Source organism: Paramisgurnus dabryanus, chromosome 16 (assembly GCF_030506205.2).
Source record: "Paramisgurnus dabryanus chromosome 16, PD_genome_1.1, whole genome shotgun sequence".
NCBI lineage: Eukaryota > Metazoa > Chordata > Actinopteri > Cypriniformes > Cobitidae > Paramisgurnus > Paramisgurnus dabryanus.
This window is the reverse complement of record NC_133352.1, coordinates 30,036,479-30,051,400: the sequence shown is the minus strand read 5'-3', so window position 1 is coordinate 30,051,400 and position 14,922 is coordinate 30,036,479. Positions and strand designations below refer to the sequence as shown.

Sequence of the window (14,922 nt, the reverse complement as noted above, 5' to 3'; positions counted from 1 at the left end):
TACTTGTTTTAGATCCTCCTCCAGTTTCTGACATCATACAGTCTGCAAAATATCTCTTTAATTTGAGATCGTTGTTTGCTGGGTGTTGAGACAAGCGCTTTGCTATTTTCCTAGACAAGTTTCGTGCTTTTTAGCGATTTTGCGGTTTTTGGACGATATCTCGGCCCCTGTTATTGAAACAGATGATTGGTAAAATGTTTCTTAGTTATTCCATTAATTTTCAAGGAAAAGCATCGTCGACACAAATTGCAACATGGCTAATGCAGCATCTCGCGCTGTGCGTCTTTGTCATGTCCGTTGCGCACGGGCAGGTCCGTTATTCTATTCCAGAGGAGATGACAAAGGGCTCGCTGGTGGGAAATATCGTTCAGGATCTTGGTTTGGATGTTAAGAGGCTGAAATCTGGCCGAGCGCGGATCTTTACGGAGGACAGTCGTGAGTACATCGGTCTGAATATGGATAAAGGGACTCTGGTAGTGAAAGAGAAAATAGATAGAGAGGAGCTGTGCGCGCAAGTGTCTCCCTGCTCCTTACATTTTCAAATTATTTTAGAAAACCCGATGGAGCTGCATAGAATTGATGTGGAAATATTAGATATCAATGATCATGCCCCTTTTTTCAAAAAACAAGAGATTACTTTTCAAATAAGCGAATCTGCTTTGTCGGGTGCTCGATTTTCAATCGATAGCGCTAAAGACCCAGATGTAGGCTTAAATGCGCTCCAGATGTATAAGCTAAATACAAACGACCATTTTATCCTTAAAACTTTGTCTCATACTGACGGTACAAAATATGTGGAAATGGTCTTGCAAACACCATTAGACAGAGAAAAGCAAGCGGAGTATAATTTGATTTTAACGGCGTTTGATGGTGGGACCCCCCAAAAAACGGGTACTTTAAAGATTAATGTTATTGTTTTAGATGCAAACGATAACGCACCTATTTTTAGTCAGTCTGTGTATACAGCTATTGTTGCTGAAAATACAGCAAAAGGTTCGGTAGTCATAAAGGTAAGTGCATCCGACGCAGATCAAGGAATAAATAAACACTTGTCCTATTCATTGTCAGAAAGCAGTGATAGTATTATTGATATTTTTAAAATTGATCCAACCAGTGGGGATATAATAGTTACTGGTCTTCTAGACTTTGAAAAATCTAAGAAATATGAATTGAATGTGGTGGCGACAGACCATGGTGGTTTAACAGATACCTCAAAAGTGATGGTGGAAATTACAGATGTAAATGACAATGGTCCTGTAATAAATGTAATCTCGTTTTCCAATCCTTTACCAGAAAATTCACCCCCCGAGACTGTAATAGTAATGCTGAATGTTAAAGATTTAGATTCAGGAAAAAATGGAGAGGTAAGATGTTTTATAAATCCTAGTTTGCCATTCCGAATTAGACAATCATCCTCAAATTTCTACAGTTTGATGACTGATGAGCTTTTGGATCGTGAAAAAATCTCAGAATATAATATAACAATAACAGCTACTGACGAGGGCTCGCCCTCTTTCTCTACTAATAAAACCTTAAATCTTAAGATCTCTGATGTCAATGACAACGCCCCTGTTTTTCAGCATCAGTCATACACCGCATATGTGATGGAAAATAATTCACCAGGAGTCTCTGTTTTATCCATTAAAGCGCATGACAAAGATTCAGGTAATAATGCGCGTATTTCATATTTTCTAGAGGATTTTCTTGTGAATGGCGTCTCTGCTTCAACGTGTATGTCAGTTAATGCAGAAAACGGAGAAATTATTGCAGTTCGTTCTTTTGATTATGAGCAAACAAAAGAATTTAACATTCGCGTAAAAGCGCAAGACGGAGGAAATCCTCCTCTCAGCAGCAATGTGAGCGTGAAAATAATCATTCAGGATCAGAATGACAACGCGCCTCAGGTTCTGTACCCGGTCCAGTCTGGTGGTTCCGTGGTGGCTGAAATAGTGCCTCGTTCGGCAGATGTAGGTTATCTGGTCACTAAAGTGGTCGCTGTTGATGTGGACTCTGGACAGAATGCCTGGCTCTCATATAAACTGCAGAAAGCCACAGACAGGGCGCTGTTTGAAGTGGGTTTACAGAATGGAGAAATAAGAACTGTACGTCAAGTGACAGATAAAGATGCTGTGAAACAAAGACTCACTGTTGTAGTGGAGGACAACGGGCAGCCCTCTCGTTCAGCTACAGTCAATATCAACGTTGCGGTGGCAGACAGTTTCCCTGAAGTGATCTCGGAGTTTACTGACTTTACGCACGACAAGGAATACAATGACAACCTGACTTTTTATCTAGTCTTGGCTTTGGCTGTAGTTTCGTTTCTCTTCATCGTGTCTATCATCGCCATACTCTCAGTCAAATGCTACAGATGGAGACGCGAGCGGATGTTTTACAAATCTGGAGCGAATCTTCCAGTTATTCCGTATTATCCGCCCCTTTACGCAGACGTAGGAGGCACAGGAACTTTACAGCACGTGTACAATTATGATGTTTGCAGAACCATTGACTCCAGAAAAAGTGATCTGAAATACGTCAGACCTTACAGTGAGAGCATCATTAGTCTGGACACCAGTGGAACGCAGACACTAACGCATGCGCAGACAGAGAATCGGAAAAATGATCCAAATTCTTTTGATCATTTGAGACTGGGTGAAAAGGTATGATTTCATGTTTTGCATAAATCTCATTTTATTTAGCCTTGCTTGTTCTGTCGTTATGTACTATATTGTTTTATTCAAAGATGAAACACTAGCTGTTTGATCCCATCTTCCTTTCTCTTGTAATAATATTTTCTGTTCTTATTAGGCTTTTTTCTTTTCTTTTTTAAACATAATAAATAGTTTCATTTGTTTTACTTATTTTATTTTATAATAGTTTACATTTAATAAATTTCGAAGAAAAGCAAAATAAAAAAAATCGCAGTTGTGATTTTTATTATTATTTCTAATGTAATATTTCTCTGATGCTCTAAGTGACGCTGTTGGTTTAGTGTGTGCTTGTTAAAAATTCTGGTTTTAGATCCTCCTCCAGTTTCTGACATCATACAGTCTGCAGAATATCTCTTTCATTTGAGACCGTGTTTGCTGGGTGTTGAGACAAGCGCTTCGCTATATTTCCTAGACAAGTTTATTGTTTTTTAATCATTTTGAGGACCTTATCTCGGCCCCTATTTTTGAAATAGATGATTTGTAAAATGTTTATTCGTTATTTCATTAAATCTCAAGGAAAAGCATTGTCGACACAAATTGCAACATGGCTAATGCAGCATCTCGTGCTGTGCGTCTTTGTCATGTCCGTTGCGCACGGGCAGGTCCGTTATTCTATTCCAGAGGAGATGACAAAGGGCTCGCTGGTGGGAAATATCGTCCAGGATCTTGCTTTGGATGTTAAGAGGCTGAAATCTGGTCGTGCGCGGATCTTTACGGAGGACAGTCGTGAGTACATCGGTCTAAATATGGATAAAGGGACTCTGGTAGTGAAAGAGAGGATCGATAGAGAGGACCTGTGCGCGCAAGTGTCACCCTGCTCTTTACATTTTCAGATCATTCTAGAGAACCCGATGGAGCTGCATAGAATTGATGTGGAAATATTAGATATCAATGATCATGCTCCAATTTTTGCTCGAAAGGAAATTGATTTTCAAATATCTGAATCAGCCCTTCCCGGAGCTCGGTATTCATTAGACAGTGCCCAAGATCCAGACACTGGCACTAACGCGCTTCAATCATATACGTTAAATCCAACTGATAATTTTGTTTTAAAGGTTCTGTCTCGAAATGATGGCTCAAAATACGTAGAAATGGTTCTTCAAGTACCCTTAGATAGAGAGACTCAGCAGATTCACAAATTAACCCTTACAGCTTTTGATGGCGGCAGTCCTCAGCGCACTGGCACCGTAAGGATAAGTGTTTTGGTCATAGATGCAAACGATAACGCCCCAGTATTTAGCCTGCCTGTTTACAGAGTTGCTTTGTCTGAAAATTCACCAAATGGTGCTTTAGTTGTCCGAGTAAGTGCCACTGATAAAGACCATGGATCAAATGGTGAAATTACATACACATTTTCACGCAGTTCAGGAAAAGCAATTGATTTATTCCAAATAGACACAAATACAGGCGATATTACAGTCAGAGGGAACTTAGATTACGAAAGAGCAAAGCAATTCGAGCTAAATATTGAGGCGACAGATAAAGGTGGTTTAACTGATTCCAGTAAAGTGGTCGTAGACATTACTGATGTAAACGACAATGCCCCTTTAGTAAGCGTGATTTCATTTTCTAACCCAGTACCCGAAGATGCGTCACCAGAGACTGTAATAGCGATGCTGAATGTCAAAGATTTAGATTCTGGCAAAAACGGAATGATAAAATGTTTAATTGCTCCAAATTTGCCTTTCAAAATAAAGGCATCTTCCCCAAATATCTACACATTGATGACTGATGGGCTTTTGGATCGCGAGATAATCTCTGAATATAATATAACAATAACAGCTACTGACGAGGGCTCGCCCTTTTTCTCAACTAATAAAACCTTAAATCTTAAGATCTCTGATATCAATGACAACGCCCCTGTTTTTCAGCGTCAGTCATACACCGCATATGTGATGGAAAATAATTCACCCGGAATCTCTGTTTTATCCGTTAAAGCGCATGACAAAGATTCAGGTAATAATGCGCGTATTTCATATTTTCTAGAGGATATTCTTGTAAATGGTGTCTCTGCTTCAACGTATATTTCGGTGAATTCAGAGAGTGGAGAAATTATTGCAGTTCGTTCTTTTGATTATGAGCAAACAAAAGAATTTATCATTCGCGTAAAGGCGCAAGACGGAGGAAACCCTCCTCTCAGCAGTAATGTGAGCGTGAAAATAATCATTCAGGACCAGAATGACAATGCGCCTCAAGTTTTGTACCCCGTCCAGTCCGGTGGTTCTGTAGTGGCTGAAATAGTGCCTCGTTCGGTAGATGTGGGTTATCTGGTAACTAAAGTGGTCGCTGTTGATGTGGACTCTGGACAGAATGCCTGGCTCTCATATAAACTGCAGAAAGCTACAGACAGGGCGCTGTTTGAAGTGGGCTTACAGAATGGAGAAATACGAACTGTACGTCAAGTGACAGATAAAGATGCTGTGAAGCAAAGACTCACTGTTGTAGTGGAGGACAACGGGCAGCCCTCTCGTTCAGCTACAGTCAATGTTAACGTTGCGGTGGCAGACAGCTTCCCTGAAGTGATCTCGGAGTTCACCGACTTTACGCATGACAAGGAATACAACGACAACCTGACTTTTTATTTAGTCTTGGCTTTGGCTGTAGTTTCGTTTCTTTTCATCGTGTCTATCATCGCGATACTGTCAGTTAAATGCTACAGATGGAAACGCGAGCGGATGTTTTACAAATCTGGAGCGAATCTTCCAGTTATTCCTTATTATCCGCCCCTTTACGCAGACGTAGGGGGCACAGGAACTTTACAGCACGTTTACAATTATGATGTTTGCAGAACCACTGACTCCAGAAAGAGTGATCTGAAATTCGTCAGACCTTGCAGTGAGAGCATCATTAGTCTGGACGCCAGTGGAACACAGACACTAACGCATGCGCAAAGAGAGAATTGGAAAAGTGATCCCAATGATTCTTTTGATCATATGAAACCGGGTGAAAAGGTATGACTTTATTATTTGCACAATATCCTATCTTGTTTAGCCTCGGTTGTTTATGTCATTGCTTCATTTAAAGATTTAACTAACTTTTACAGTTCACTGTTTGGTCCCATCTTCCTGTCTCTCTGGCTGTTCTGATATTTTCTGTTTATATATGTATATAAGTAATTTAAATATTTGCATTTGTTTTACTGTTTTATGTTATAATCGTTTATATTTAATATAAAACGAAGAAAAACAAAATACGTATTTTTTTGCAGTTTTGATTTTTTTATTATTATATAATTTCTGATGTAATATTTCTCTGATGCTCTAAGGGACGCTGTTGGTTTAGTGTGTGTGGGTTTCAAATACTTGTTTTAGATCCTCCTCCAGTTTCTGACATCATACAGTCTGCAGAATATCTCTTTCATTTGAGACCGTTGTTTGCTGGGTGTTTAGACAAGCGCTTTGCTGTATTTCCTGGATTAGTTTAATGTTGTTTTGAGCTTTTAGGACCTCACATCTGCCTTTATTATTGAAACAGATTGTTTAGAAAATGTTTCTTTATTTTTTCATTAAATCTCAAGGAAAAGCATCGTCGGCACAAATGGCAACATGGCTATTGCAGCATCTGGTGCTGTGCGTCTTTGTCATGTCCGTTGCGCACGGGCAGGTCCGTTATTCTATTCCAGAGGAGATGACAAAGGGCTCGCTGGTTGGAAATATCGTTCAGGATCTCGGTTTGGATGTTAAGAGGCTAAAATCTGGCCGAGCGCGGATCTTTACGGAGGACAGTCGTGAGTACATTGGTCTAAATGTGGATAAAGGGACTCTTGTAGTGAAAGAGAGAATAGATAGAGAGGATCTGTGCGCGCAAGTGTCTCCCTGTTCCTTACATTTTCAGATCATTCTTGAAAACCCAATGGAGCTGCATAGGATTGATGTAGAAATATTAGATATCAATGATAATTCTCCTCTGTTCTCGAAGAAAGAGATTAATTTTCAGTTTAGCGAATCAGCTATTCCTGGAGCTCGTTACTCTTTGGAAAGCGCTAAAGATCCGGATGTAGGTCTAAATTCACTTCAGACATATAAACTAAATCCCAGCGATCATTTTACATTAAAATCGTTGTCACGCCCTGATGGCACTAAATATGTTGAGATGGTGCTCCAAACCCCATTAGACAGAGAAAAAGAAAGTGAGCATAAATTGTTTTTGACAGCGTATGATGGAGGCAGTCCTCCAAAATCTGGTTCTATTAAGATAAATATTATTGTTCTTGATGCCAACGACAATGCCCCGTCATTCACCCAGTCTGTATATCGGGTTAATCTGCCCGAAAACACTCCTTTGGGTTCCCTTGTCATTACAGTTTCTGCCACAGATGCAGACGAGGGAACAAACGGGGTCATTGAATATTCTTTTTCTCAGAGCAGCCTCAGTGTTTCAAGTCTTTTCCGCATTGACCCGTCTAACGGGGAGATCATAGTAAAAGGTGATTTAGATTTCGAGATATCCAAATACCACGAGTTAGACATAGAAGCAACAGACAAAGGTGGTTTAACAGATACGTGTAAAGTGCTTGTTGAAATGACAGATGTAAATGACAATGCCCCTGTAATTAGCTTGATGTCCTTTTCTAACGCAATACCCGAGGATGCATCACCTGAGACTGTAATAGCGATGTTGAATGTCAAAGACTTGGACACAGGAAGAAACGGGCAGATTAAATGTTCAATTTCTCCACATTTACCTTTCAAAATTAAGTCATCTGCCACAAATTTCTATAGTCTCACAACCGATCATTTATTAGATCGTGAAAAAATCTCTGAATATAATATAACAATAACAGTCACGGATGAGGGCTCGCCCTCTTTCTCTACTAATAAAACCTTAAATCTTAAGATCTCTGATGTCAATGACAACGCCCCTGTTTTTCAGCGTCAGTTATACACCGCTTATGTGATGGAAAATAATTCACCAGGAGTCTCTGTCTTATCCGTTAAAGCGCATGACAAAGATTCAGGTAATAATGCGCGTATTTCATATTTTCTAGAGGATATTCTTGTAAGTGGCGTCTCTGCTTCAACATATATTTCAGTAAATGCGGAGAGTGGAGAAATTATTGCAGTTCGTTCTTTTGATTATGAGCAAACAAAAGAATTTATCATTCGCGTAAAAGCGCAAGACGGAGGAAACCTTCCTCTCAGCAGCAATGTCAGTGTGAAAATAATCATCCAGGACCAGAATGACAACGCGCCTCAGGTTCTGTACCCAGTTCAGTCCGGTGGTTCTGTGGTGGCTGAAATAGTGCCTCGTTCGGCAGATGTGGGTTATCTGGTCACTAAAGTGGTCGCTGTTGATGTGGACTCTGGACAGAATGCCTGGCTCTCATATAATCTGCAGAAAGCCACAGACAGGGCGCTGTTTGAAGTGGGCTTACAGAATGGAGAAATAAGAACTGTACGTCAAGTGACAGATAAAGATGCTGTGAAACAAAGGCTCACTGTTGTAGTGGAGGACAACGGGCAGCCTTCTCGTTCAGCTACAGTCAATGTTAACGTGGCGGTGGCGGACAGCTTTCCTGAAGTGATCTCGGAATTCACCGACTTTACGCACGACAAGGAATACAACGACAATCTGACTTTTTATCTAGTCTTGGCTTTGGCTGTAGTTTCGTTTCTTTTCATCGTGTCTATCATCGCGATTCTGTCAGTCAAATGCTATAGATGGAGACGCGAGCGGATGTTTTACAAATCTGGAGCGAATCTTCCAGTTATTCCGTATTATCCGCCTCTTTACGCAGACGTAGGTGGCACAGGAACTTTACAGCACGTGTACAATTATGATGTTTGCAGAACCACTGACTCCAGAAAGAGTGATCTAAAATGTGTAAGACCTTGCAGTGAGAGCATCATTAGTCTGGACACCAGTGGAACACAGACACTCACGCATGCGCAGAGCCAGAAAATGAATAATGATTCTTTTGATCAGGTGAGATCGGGTGAACAGTTCTGAATATCATTATTTTCACTATATCTTTACTGCCATCTGTTTAAACCACATTTTCTTTAAAATTTATTAAATGTCTTCAAAAGTTTTTTTTCACGTTTTAACAATATTTTATATTTATTTAAATAATATTTTATCATGTTGCGATTTTGTCACAATATTATGTTTTTTGTAATATTTCTCTGATGCTGTAAGTGCCGCTGTTGGTCAGTGTATGTGGGTTTAAAATTCTGATTTTAGATCCTCCTCCAGTTTCTGACATCATACATTCAGTAGAATCTCTCTTTTCATTTCAGTTGGCCTCTTATACGGGCGCATCGAGACATTGGATGTACTATATTTTAAACAGGTTTAGTGTTTTAAACTTTTTAGTGTTTTAGGTCTTTGCCAAGTATTCTCTCTTAAAAATAGAAGATTTGGAATATGTTTCGTCTTCGTTCTTTTGAATCCCAAAGAAGCGCATCGTCGGCACAGACTGCAACATGGCTAATGCAGCATCTTGCGCTGTGCGTCTTTGTCATGGCCGTTGCGTACGGGCAGGTCCGTTATTCTATTCCAGAGGAGATGACAAAGGGCTCGCTGGTGGGAAATATCATACAGGACCTCGGTTTGGATGTTAAGAGGCTGAAATCTGGCCGAGCGCGGATTTTTACCGAGGACAGTCGTGAGTACATCGGTCTGAATGTGGATAAAGGGACTCTGGTAGTGAAAGAGAGAATAGATAGAGAGGAGCTGTGCGCGCAAGTGTCTCCCTGCTCTTTACACTTTCAGATAATTATAGAAAATCCAATGGAGCTCCACAGAATTGATGTGGAAATATTAGATATAAATGATCATGCTCCTGTTTTCACTAGAAAAGAGATCAACTTTCAGATAAGCGAGATGGCCGTTCCTGGTGCTCGCTTTTCCTTAGACAGTGCTCACGATCCTGATGTGGGGTTGAATACGCTTCAAAAATACACTCTGACCACAAATGGTTATTTTTCACTGAAAGAATTATCGCGTGGTGATGGTACAAAATATGTTGAGATGGTTTTGCAGTCGCCACTAGATAGAGAACAAGAGGAGGAACTTAAATTAACATTGACAGCATTTGATGGAGGAAGCCCTCAAAAATCTGGAACAGTTAGGATAAGTGTTACAGTTATTGATGCCAATGACAATACTCCCGCATTCAGTCAGTCCGTGTACAGAGTTTCTTTAGCTGAAAATGCACAGATAGGTACAGTGGTGTTGACAGTAAGTGCTACAGATAAAGACAAAGGATCATATGGTGAAGTGACTTATTCGTTTTCACAGAGCTCTGGAAAAGACGTAAACCTTTTCCAAATTAACCCGGACACTGGAAATATTTACGTTAACGGTTTGTTGGACTTTGAAAAATCAAAGCAATATGAACTGAATCTTGAGGCAATGGATAAGGGTGGTCTAACTGATAATAGTAAGGTACTTATTGAATTGACAGACGTCAATGACAATGCACCTGTCATCAGCGTTATATCATTTTCTAGCCCCATTGCAGAAAACTGCGCCCCTGACACGATGATTGCAATGCTTAACATTAAAGATATAGACTCCGGTAAAAACGGCCAAATTAAATGCTTCGTGAATTCAGATTTACCATTTCGTATTAAATCATCATCCGCGAATTTTTACACCTTAGTTACTGATGAGCTTTTAGATCGTGAGAAAATCTCTGAATATAATATAACAGTAACAGCAACGGATGAGGGCTCACCCTCCTTCTCTACAAATAAAACCTTAAATCTTAAGATCTCTGATATCAATGACAACGCCCCTGTTTTTCAGCGTCAGTCATACACCGCATATGTGATGGAAAATAATTCACCCGGAGTCTCTGTTTTATCCGTTAAAGCGCATGACAAAGATTCTGGTAATAATGCGCGTATTTCCTATTTTCTAGAGGATATTCTTGTGAATGGCGTCTCTGCTTCAACATTTATTTCGGTGAATGCAGAAAGTGGAGAAATTATTGCAGTTCGTTCTTTTGATTATGAGCAAACAAAAGAATTTAACATTCGCGTAAAAGCGCAAGACGGAGGAAACCCTCCTCTTAGCAGCAATGTGAGTGTGAAAATAATCATTCAGGATCAGAATGACAACGCGCCTCAGGTTCTGTACCCGGTCCAGTCTGGTGGTTCTGTGGTGGCTGAAATAGTGCCTCGTTCGGCAGATGTGGGTTATCTGGTCACTAAAGTGGTCGCTGTTGATGTGGACTCTGGACAGAATGCCTGGCTCTCATATAAACTGCAGAAAGCCACAGACAGGGCGCTGTTTGAAGTGGGCTTACAGAATGGAGAAATAAGAACTGTACGCCAAGTGACAGATAAAGATGTTGTGAAACAAAGACTCACTGTTGTAGTGGAGGACAACGGACAGCCCTCTCGATCAGCAACAGTCAATGTTAACGTGGCGGTGGCGGACAGCTTTCCGGAAGTGCTCTCGGAATTTACAGACTTTACGCACGACAAGGAATACAAAGACAACCTGACTTTTTATCTAGTCTTGGCTTTGGTTGTAGTCTCGTTTCTTTTTATCGTGTCTATCATTGCTATAGTGTCAGTCAAATGCTACAGATGGAGACGCGAGCGGATGCTTTACAAATCTGGAGCGAATCTTCCAGTTATTCCGTATTATCCACCTCTTTACGCAGACGTAGGGGGCACAGGCACATTAAAGGAAGTGTATAATTACGAGATGTGCGGGACATCCGAGTCCAGAAAAAGTGATCTCAAATTTGTTAGGCCCTGTGGTCAGAGCACCATTAGTCTGGACGCCGGCGGAATGCAGACACTGCAGTACATGCAGGAGAAAAAGGGGATATGCAGAGATCCAGACGATCAGGTGAGGCACATAAAGTGAGATTATGGCTCACGTGCTTAAGTTTTATTTTAATTGCTCACTTAACATTAATTTATTTTTAATGCTACTTTTTTATATATACATTTTGGGAGACACACACACTTATTTATTTATTATGCAAACACATTTATCCAAAGTAACATACAGTGCATTGAAGCTATACGATTTATCAGTATAATTAATGGGATCCCCTCCTATTTGCGCTGATAACGCAGTGATCTACCAGTTTAGCTATCAGAACACAATATGGGCTTTGGAACGTATGGCATTTTACGCATTTTTGTCTGATATTCTAAATAATGGATTACAATATTAATACACTGAAACACTTTCCATAGTATTTTCCCATACCATTTGCATACAACATTACTTTACATTTCCATGTCTGACTGGTGTGCGCAAAAATTAAATGTTCTGCAAAAGTTTGCGCCTTGCTCCATTTGTTCCAATAGTACTCTCCATGACGCACTCGGGAAAGCATATTGTAGTTCTTTGACTGAACCCTAAGCGTCGCTGTTGTTTGATGGGGTTGATATATCTGGTTTAATACATAATACACACCTTTGCCTTTCCAGACCCTTAGCGCATAAAAAGGGTCGGTTGTACATCGAGTACAAACGGGCTCGTACTGCAAAATCTGAAGGACGTTTCTACCTATATACTTGCTTTAGTTCATTTGTTACATTTAGATTATATATTTAAAGTCTTTAATAATTATTTAAAAGAGAAAAATCCAGCTCAGCATGAGAAGAAAAGATTGTCATTTTACATGGCAGACGTGTGTGCTTCTGTTCCTCGGGCACCTTCTCTCTAGCGTGTGCGGGCAGGTCCGTTACTCCGTGCCAGAGGAGATGGCGCCCGGATCATTCGTCGGAGATATTATTAAAGACCTGGGTCTGGAGCTTAGAAGGCTGACGACGGGTAAAGCGCGGATCTTTACAGCCGGTGGCCGGGAATATGTGGCGCTGGACCGGGAGAAAGGGCACATCATTATCAAGGAGAGAATAGACCGGGAGCATTTATGTGCGGGTGCGGTATCTGCATGCAGCCTAAGCTTTGAAGTCATATTGGAAAATCCAATCGAGCTCTATCGCATCACCATAGAAATACTAGATGTAAATGACAACAGTCCTGCATTTCCAAGAGGTGAAATTACATTAGAAATAAGCGAGTCTTCCTCAGCCGGAGCGCGTTTTACTGTGGACAGCGCAGTTGATTCTGACGTTGGCATTAATGGTATACAAAGTTACTCAGTTCATCCGATGGATCATTTTACTATTAAGACGCAAAGTAGATCAGGCAGTGGTGGTAAAAACGTCGAGCTTATTTTGCAAACGCCTTTAGACAGAGAGAAACAGGAACATTTGTATTTAACTTTAACTGCAACAGACGGAGGAAATCCGAAACGCTCTGGCACTGTAAAAATCCACATCATTGTATTAGATAACAATGATAATGCACCTGTGTTTCAAAAGGACATATACAGAATTTCTATTCCCGAAAACACCGCAAAGGGATCGTTACTGGTTATTGTTAATGCTACTGATGCAGATACAGTGTCAAATGGACAAATTGGTTATTATGTCGAACACACCACACCCAAAATTCGAGAGCTGTTTTCTGTTGATCCTTCCAGCGGTGAAATTAGGCTGATTGGTGATCTTGATTTTGAGGAGTCAGCTATTCATGAGTTTAAAATTCAAGCTAAAGATCAGGGAGGATTATCTGACTCATCTGAGGTGATAGTCGAGATTACAGACGTAAATGATAACGCTCCAAAAATGACGCTTATGTCTTTTTCCAATACTATACCTGAAAATTCACCACCTGGCACTGTTGTGGCAATGATAAACATACAAGACAGCGATTCTGAAGAAAACGGAAAAGTAATTTGCTTTATTGATAGAAATCTCCCATTTAAAATCGACTCGTCTTTGACTAATTATTACAGTATAGTCACAGACACCGAGCTGGACAGAGAGGACACAGGAGAATATAACATTACCGTCACAGCTAAAGACTGCGGCGTACCGCCTTTGTTTATTAAAAAGACACTAAACGTAAAGATCACAGATGTAAATGATCACGCGCCTCAATTTGAGCAAGATTCCTATAATGCGTATGTGATGGAGAATAATTCTCCATCTCTGTCTTTGTTCAGTGTAAAGGCACGTGACGCAGATTTGGGAACGAACGCGCGCGTCTCTTACTTTATTTCTGATGATGGTTTAAATGGCACACCGGTGTCATCGTTAGTTTCCATCAACTCCGACAGTGGAGCGGTTTATGCAACGAAATCGTTTGATTATGAGCAATTAAAATCGTTTACAGTCACAATAAAAGCGCAAGATGGAGGCTCACCTCCTCTCAGCAGCAATGTGAGCGTAAAAGTAATAATTCAGGACCAGAATGACAACGCGCCTCAGGTTCTGTATCCGGTCCAGTCTGGTGGTTCTGTGGTGGCTGAAATAGTGCCTCGTTCGGCAGATGTGGGTTATCTGGTCACTAAAGTGGTCGCTGTTGATGTGGATTCTGGACAGAATGCCTGGCTCTCATATAAACTGCAGAAAGCCACAGACAGGGCGCTGTTTGAAGTGGGATTACAGAATGGAGAAATAAGAACTGTACGTCAAGTGACAGATAAAGATGCTGTGAAACAAAGACTCACTGTTGTAGTGGAGGACAACGGGCAGCCCTCTCGTTCAGCAACAGTCAATGTCAACGTTGCGGTGGCAGACAGCTTCCCTGAAGTGATCTCGGAGTTTACTGACTTTACGCACGACAAGGAATACAACGACAACGTGACTTTTTATCTAGTCTTGGCTTTGGCTGTAGTTTCATTTCTTTTTATCGTGTCTATCATCGCCATCCTGTCAGTCAAATGCTACAGATGGAGACGAGAGAGGATGTTTTACAAATCTGGGGCAAATCTTCCAGTTATTCCGTATTATCCGCCCCTTTACGCAGACGTAGGGAGCACAGGAACTTTACAACACGTGTACAATTATGAGTTGTGTGGCACAGCTGACTCCAGAAAGAGTGATCTGAAGTTTTTGCGGCCTGCCAGCCAAAGTGTTTTAAACGTTGATTTGAGTGGCACGAGGACTGTACCTAAACAAAACACAAAGAATACAGAAGGACTCGATTTTATTGCAGAGGTGAGGTGAATTCTAGTTGATGTTTACATAAATCAAGCATTCTTTATAAGGAACTCTTTATAAGTTAGCATGCTTACAGTGGCCTCAAACAGTATTTAGGCATCTGAGTTAAACTTAAACCTAACAAATCCCTTATAGTAAATAGTTTTGCTTGGGAATGGTACTCATGCTATATATATTTTTTTAAATAATTTGTCATTACCTTGTTATTTTTATAATATGTATTGACA

The 14,922-nt window shown here is 40.5% G+C and overlaps 1 protein-coding gene across 25 annotated transcripts in view; it reads left to right on the top strand.

Annotated features, from left to right (window-relative positions):
* Nucleotides 1-14,922, top strand: part of LOC135760957 (protocadherin gamma-A11-like) — a 162,067-nt gene that overhangs the window by 121,333 nt on the left and 25,812 nt on the right. The window contains exon 1 of one of the 25 annotated variants that reach the window (XM_073812131.1): nt 73-2,657. The exons of 20 other annotated variants lie outside the window; for them this stretch is intronic. In XM_073812131.1, the coding sequence (XP_073668232.1) occupies nt 183-2,657 (2,475 nt within the window). In that variant the 5' untranslated portion in view covers nt 73-182. Of the gene's footprint in view, nt 1-72; nt 2,658-2,939; nt 5,660-5,714; nt 8,634-8,664; nt 11,517-11,540; nt 14,693-14,922 lie in introns of those variants that run through there. 4 more of the 25 variants (XM_065274997.2, XM_073812135.1, XM_065275014.2 and 1 more) reach the window with 4 other exon arrangements.